We start from the raw sequence: 7,500 nt of genomic DNA, 5'->3' as shown, positions 1-7,500 counted from the left end.
TTTCGCTGTGTATTTTATTGCGATATTTTACAGTCTTTTATTACTATCATGTCACATTATGTCCTGTAGGCCTACATAATATTAAAATTCCATACCACATATAATAAAACAAAACCAGGCATACTTCATTGAAAAGTGAAAATATTTTTTATTACAAAACCAGCAAGCATGACAACTCAATCTGAGACTATTATGCAGCAGATGTGACCTTATCAATGTACACAGACACACACACACACACACACACACACACACACACACACACACACACACACACACACACACACACACACACACACACACACACACACACACACACACACACACGAGGCAGACATGCACACGCACACTCAAAATTTCTCTCTCTCTCTCTCTCTCTCTCTCTCTCTCTCTCTCTCTCCCCCTCTCTCTCTCTCACACACACACGCACGCACAGACACACACACACACACACACAGCCTCATGTTTTAAATGCTGATTCTCCTTATATTGACAAACTATGAGAGTGCAAAAGCTTACAGCAGTGAAGGGCAACCTGGGCTCCCCCATGTGCTCCGGTCCAGTGGCACGTAGTCTTACTTACACAAAATGATAATATACAATGTATATAATTATATCATTTAATTTTAGAATAAATGAAACACCCCTCTCTCCATTTTACTACTGTTCTACGCATTTATCCCTAGGGCCTACCTGTTAGAAAGTAAACATGTCGAGATTTTGGGTTTTTTTTGCTTTCCGATTCTAGGATTGACAATGGATATTTTTATTACTGAACTACAAAGCACTGAAGCTGGGAATGTGTTAGATGGAGCAGATGCAGTACATTGCCCTGGGTTTTCAGCCTGGTTGCCCTTCACTGACAAATATAAGGTTTTGGAGTGTGAAGACTAATTTGCGATAACTCTAATAGGCCATTTGGAATCTGCAATGACACCTCCCTGCAGCCAGGAGTGCGCTGGTGCACTAATCTATTTTGAGCAGCCAGTTGGGCGCTGTGCCCGTGGAACGGGCAAAGTAGGAGAACCACCAGGGGTTCTCCTGGCGCTCGAGGCCCCTCTCGCCCGTGGAGCGCACACTGTAGCGGGCGAACTGGTTGTACGGGTCGAAGCGCTCGTACGCTGCAGGGATGGCTGGACCGTAGAGGAAGGAGAGGTCAGCAGTGGCATCGTCCTCCTCGGCCTCCAGTGGCGCCATCTTCAGGACGAAGTCCACGCGACCGGCCTTCTGCATCCGAGCGGGCAGGTACACCTGCATAACGATGCAAGGACGTAAGGATACAAGGATTCAAAACAAGGTGTCAACCGAGCGTGCAAGTAAACCTGCATAAGGACACACATACAATAGTCAGGGTGTCCATCTCATTATCCAACTTCCCGCCTTCACTTTGCGATTGTATTCTTGTGGCTTCAAGACTATTATGTTTTCCCATTGTCAGGCTCGACATATTTGGGGGACTTTTCCCCAGTCAACATCCCGCTTGCACATGAGAAAATGACCTTTGAATTGTGCTTTTGTGAGATATTGAATAAAACTTTTATCATCAGTGTCTACCTGTCTGGCTTTTTGAGGCCATGTAAGCACAAGGCCAGGACGGGAGGTTAGACAATGAGATGGACCCAAGAACTCAAATATTTACAAATTTAAAACAAAACAAGGATTGTTTATAGTTTATTTCTTCACTAATGTATAAGTAGTTTTACAACTTTATTGTATATTATTTTCAAAACTTGAAAGCTTTGGCTTATTTGCTATTTCTCTATCCATAAAGCACCTTGGTCAAACTGTGATGTTACTGAAATGTCACATGCATGTTTATACTATGATATGATAGTGTGACCAAACCATGGAGGTAGTATAAGAACTGGAGAGAGTGTATAAGTCCCGCCTCCTCCAGTCATTTCAATGGGAAATGCTAGGCTAGTGAATTCAGCCAAAATTGAACACATTTTTTAGCTTCAAAGATGGAGTCGTTTCCGCCGCCAGTTTACTCAGCCAATTACATGCCACATTAATGACTGACTTACGATTGACAAGAAAGATATATGGAAGACGGGCATTGGATGCATGGAGGTGCCCAACCACACACCTCTATAGGTATGTGTGCCCAACACTAAACTCGCGCACCCACCAATCGCGTCCACCCTCTTTGAGCGAAGTGGCGGCGGAATTGCGACGAGGAAGTTCCTTGCTAATCGGCGAAGCTAAACAGCCAAATCCTGACCCCCTGGACCAAACTTCCCGTTTTCTCTGGACATGTCAGTTTTTTATGACCTATTTACGACGTCCGAGTCCCCATCTCATTATCTAACCACCATCCTCGCCTTGTGCTTGTGGCCTAGAGATCTGAGTCAAGACGTCATTGACAGCAGAAGCTTTATTCAAAATCTTGTAAAAGCACAATTGAAAGGTAATTTCCTTATTTGCAAGCGGAATGTTGAAAATGTTGGGGAAAAGTCCTCCAAACGTTGTGCCTAGGCTGACAGCGGGGAAACTTTGGTTTCTCCACGGAGGCGAGGCATCAGCAACGCACAAGGTCAAAAGCACAGAGCTAGGGCTAGATCAGTGTTTCCCAACCAGGGATACACCTCATGAGTACGTGGAGAAATGTGATAATGACAATTGAATGGAGCATAGACATATTGGGATAAAGCAATATAGAGCATGAGTTAGGGGGTACCTGAGGTACAACAAAAAGGCTTAGGGGGTATGCGAGACAAGAGTGGTTGGGAAACACTGGGTTAGATAATGGCATGCACTTCACATTCGTAACATGTCCTGGTTTCCACATGCCAACACATGGTCACCTTATGATGAGATCTTCATAAGAGTAAGAGTATGCACATGAAATAAGTGATAGAAGTCCGCAACACTGTTAATGCTCCCAGTGATTTATTTGCACGACGTCTCGGACCTTCGTCCCTTTTCAAGTGCAAGTCAGGTTGCACTTGAAAAAGGACGAAGGTCTGAAACGTCGTGCAAATAAATCACTGGGAATATTAACAGTGTTGCGGACTTCCATCATTTATTTCAGTTACTTTATTTTGTCCAGCACCTGTACCACTGATGTGCGCACATTCTCCACCTTCTTAAGAGTATGCACATCACACCTTTCTGAGGCCAGATGCAGGACAAAGGCGCATTTGAAAATATAAAAAGTAGAAGTCCACACACTAGCTCCGTTAAATGGCAATAAGCACCTTATAAGCGGTGATGTGATATACAGTGTGTCATGCAGTGGAATGGCAATAAGCACCTTCTTTATGGAGCGGAGGAAGCCAGGAGCCCACGCTGTTACTATGTGGATGCCTGGAGTCAGCAGACGCCAATAGTCACCCTGATCAGCTGGGAGGAACACACACACACACACACACACACACACACACACACACACACACACACACACACACACACACACACACACACACACACACACACAGAGACAGAGAGAGAGAGAGAGAGAGAGAGAGAGAGAGAGAGAGAGAGAGAGAGAGAGAGAGAGAGAGAGAGAGAGAGGGAGAGAGAGAGAGGAGTAAACAAAAGAATGGTCTGATATATTGCAGCTTCAACCAGGAGCAAACATCTTCGTCCTTCACTATGCAGTAATATCTCACCTGACGTGATGCCTACCTATACGTTACAATATGTATGCTTGTACGCATTACTTGTGGTGATAAATAATGCAAACAATATTGTCTGTAATAATACACATGAGACTTCAAGTTGTGCTGCCTCGCCTGTCATGTTGGATAACAATGTCCTCCTTTGATGTCCTTTCTCTCTCATGATATCTCGGCAATTGTGATGCCATGGTATCTCACCTGTGCTGATGTCTATTATCCCTTGAGTGGTAGGCCTATTTCACCTGTGCTAATGTCTCTTATACCTGGGGTGGTATCTCACCCGTGCTAATGTCTCTTATACCTGGGGTGGTATCTCACCCGTGCTAATGTCTCTTATACCTGGGGTGGTATCTCACCTGTGCTAATGTCTCTTATACCTGGGGTGGTATCTCACCTGTGCTGATGTCGTGGCGTATTCCTTTGACGGAGACGATGGCCCCCTTGATTCCCACGCCTTCCTCGTCCTTCACAATGCCCTTGATGCCACGATGCACCTGACAGACACACACACCACACCTCACACTGCCCAATCAGCATCCACAACAAGGGCTCATCAACCAATTACAACACACTTGATGAAACAAAGAACTGAGACACTGACAAATCTGCAGACAGTCCATGCTTATGTAACCCGAGTACTGTCTTCAATTGTCCTCCTGCAGCCACCATAGCTTACCTCTTGTTGACACACCCCCAGGTAGCATGCCGGTGGCTACGCACCAATTAGCTTTTCATTCATAAAAAGGGCTCTGACAGACCGGTCACGCACAAGCCCTGCTTTGTCGCGTTGTCCCCCGGTCCTCGCTGCTTCATGGGAAGTGTTTGCTTCCGCAGCATACGGAATGCCTCTGGGTAGATGTAGGATGCCTGCCCTGATGGTTTCGTCTTGAGGATGCTGGGGGCATCTCAAGCTTTGGTGTGGTGTGTCAGTCTGCTTTGGTGCTGCAGGAGGTATGTTTTAACTTTGTGCTGTTGTGTATTTTAATGCAACACATGTTTATTTTGTTTTATAATGCATACATTGTTTGTGGCTAGCGCCCTAATGTTGTCACTATTATTATTGTAGTGGATGTTCCATATGAGTGTGACTGCTGGGAGCGCTGATTGGAGATTCTAAGCTTCAGTTGGTTGCAACAAGGTAACAATTGTTTTGTTCATGTACTGTGTATGTTTGTGCATCGTTTGAACACTGCTAATGTTTGCCATAGCGTAGCCTAATCTGCATGGTTTGTTCAATTTAAGTGTGAATTTGAGATTACACTGCATGACTTTGTGTGTCCTTGTGTGATTCTGAAGTAGGCCTACATATTGCATGACTCGTCTATATTGTGTGATTCTGATCCCTGCATGCTTTGTAAACATTGATCCCTGCATGCTTTGCTTGTAAACATTTATGGTGTTGTGATGTACATATATTTAGTGTGTGAACATTCAAAACCTTGCAACTTACAGTTGTCATTTTGTTTTCAGCAGAGCGATGCCACTGCTGCTCTGCTAGGCCTATTGTGTGTGAACCAGTTGTTGCCCTTTTAATGTAGTTTTTGTTTTCAGTACCATTAGCAAAATGAGAAAATAACTGAACCAGCACCAGCCTGCTGGTTGGAGCTGTTAAATAAATACTGACCATTGTATTATCACTTGAACCCATGCCTCTGCCTTTACTTACTTACCTGTGTGCGGGAAACCCTGGTTTAAAACTTGGTCTAAGAACCATTGTTCAACAAGTATATCTGGTGGTGCAAGGCCACCAGTGGCGTAGTCGTTAAAGCACACACTTTACTCAAATCTCCAACCTACCCTCGGTTACAAAGTGGCAGTAGTTGGCAGAATATGTAAACAGAGGCGTGGGTTTCAGCAGTTTTTGTTTTGTTTTGTTTTTTTTTGGAAAAGGGCAATAACTGGTTTCATGTAGGCAGAGCAGCAGTCGGCTCATCGGGGGACCCTGCAGCTGACCTGAAGGGTCACATCGCCTCGCGGTCTTCAGCCCAGCATGACTTCTCATCATTGGCGTCACTTGACTGTTCTCCCGTGTAGTGATGGCTGAGGAGCTGGAGCAGCTAGTGGAGCTAGTGTGTCGGCTACGCTCAGACAATGACCGCTTGACCCAGGAGGCGACCAACAGGCCAGTTGCGGCCGACCCCGCTGCCACGCCTGAGATCTCCAATGCTGCATCGGAGCCTTCTAATGGACAGACTGTACGTGCTGCTCGGGTACTGGGACTGTCTACTACCTGCAGCGGTCTCGAACAGGGCCGCACGGAGACTGCAGATGTTGAAGTGTCAGGAGCCCGGTCAGTTGGCCTGGTAGTGCGGTGGCCAGCAGGTTGCCATCGGGGCCCACCCCTCTACAGGCAGCCCCTCCTCTCCTTATTTGGCCAGGGCCAAGGGACACACCAAACCAATCCAACAGTTTTGATGCCTTCTGGCACTGTTTTAAATTGTGTGTTTTGACATGCTTTTAGAGTTTTTTATTTCTCTGTACAGTGTTTGATGTTCAACATGTGACCTGAATGTGTGAATACTCCCTGCTCAGGCATGCGTGTGCACACGCCTGCCTGCGTGTGCATGCCTGTGAGTGTGTGTGATGGTGTACGCGTCTGCCTGCGTGTGTGCACCTGTGTGAGGGTGTGCATGCTGGTGTGTGTGCAGTGTGAGTGCTCACACTTTTGATGAAAACTGAGGCTTGGTGTTTGGAAACACAAGTCTATCGGCGGGACGCCGATACAAAAGTGAGGGGTATAATGTAACCCGAGTACTGTTTTCAATTGTCCTCCTGCAGCCACCATAGCTTACCTCTTGTTGACACACCCCCAGGTAGCATGCCGGTGGCTACGCACCAATTAGCTTTTCATTCATAAAAAGGGCTCTGACAGACCGGTCACGCACAAGCCCTGCTTTGTCGCGTTGTCCCCGGTCCTCGCTGCTACACGGGAAGTGTTTGCTTCCGCAGCATACGGAATGCTTCTGGGTGGATGGGGAATGCTTGCCCTGAGGGTTTCGTCTTGAGGATGCTGGGGGCATCTCAAGCTTTGGTGTGGTGTGTCAGTCTGCTTTGGTGCTGCAGGAGGTATGTTTTAACTTTGTGCTGTTGTGTATTTTAATGCAACACATGTTTGTTTTTATAATGCATACATTGTTTGTGGCTAGCGCCCTAATGTTGTCACTATTGTTATTGTAGTGGATGTTCCATATGAGTGTGACTGCTGGGAGCGCTGATTGGAGATTCTAAGCTTCAGTTGGTTGCAACAAGGTAACAATTGTTTTGTTCATGTACTGTGTATGTTTGTGCATCGTTTGAACACTGCTAATGTTTGCCATAGCGTAGCCTAATCTGCATGGTTTGTTCAATTTAAGTGTGAATTTGAGATTACACTGCATGACTTTGTGTGTCCTTGTGTGATTCTGAAGTAGGCCTACATATTGCATGACTCGTCTATATTGTGTGATTCTGATCCCTGCATGCTTTGTAAACATTGATCCCTGCATGCTTTGCTTGTAAACATTTATGGTGTTGTGATGTACATATATTTAGTGTGTGAACATTCAAAACCTTGCAACTTACAATTGTCATTTTGTTTTCAGCAGAGCGATGCCACTGCTGCTCTGTTAGGCCTATTGTGTGAACCAGTTGTTGCCCTTTTAATGTATTTTGTTTTCAGTAACATTGGTAAAAAGAGAAAATAACTGAACCTGCACCAGCCTGCTGGTTGGAGCTGTTAAATAAATACTGACAATTGTATTATCACTTGAACCCATGCCTCTGCCCTTACTTACTTACCTGTGTGCGGGAAACCCTGGTTTAAAACTTGGTCTAAGAACCATTGTTCAACAAGTATATCTGGTGGTGCAAGGCCACCAGTGGCGTAGTCGTTAAAACA

General features: G+C 45.6%; 1 protein-coding gene across 1 annotated transcript in view; it reads right to left on the bottom strand.

Annotated features, from left to right (window-relative positions):
* Nucleotides 1-165: 165 nt before the first annotated feature.
* The window catches only part of LOC134437950 (carboxypeptidase Z-like), a 40,690-nt gene continuing 33,355 nt past the window's right edge, over nucleotides 166-7,500 (bottom strand). The window contains exons 11-13 of the mRNA XM_063187527.1: nucleotides 4,018-4,117; nucleotides 3,257-3,345; nucleotides 166-1,251 (exon numbers count right to left, since the gene is read on the bottom strand). Coding sequence (XP_063043597.1) covers nucleotides 967-1,251; nucleotides 3,257-3,345; nucleotides 4,018-4,117 — 474 coding nt within the window. The 3' untranslated portion in view covers nucleotides 166-966. The remainder of the gene's footprint in view (nucleotides 1,252-3,256; nucleotides 3,346-4,017; nucleotides 4,118-7,500) is intronic.

This window comes from Engraulis encrasicolus, chromosome 21 (assembly GCF_034702125.1).
Source record: "Engraulis encrasicolus isolate BLACKSEA-1 chromosome 21, IST_EnEncr_1.0, whole genome shotgun sequence".
Lineage (NCBI taxonomy): Eukaryota > Metazoa > Chordata > Actinopteri > Clupeiformes > Engraulidae > Engraulis > Engraulis encrasicolus.
Note: the sequence above shows the minus strand (reverse complement) of the source record. Positions and strands in the feature narration are given on the sequence as shown.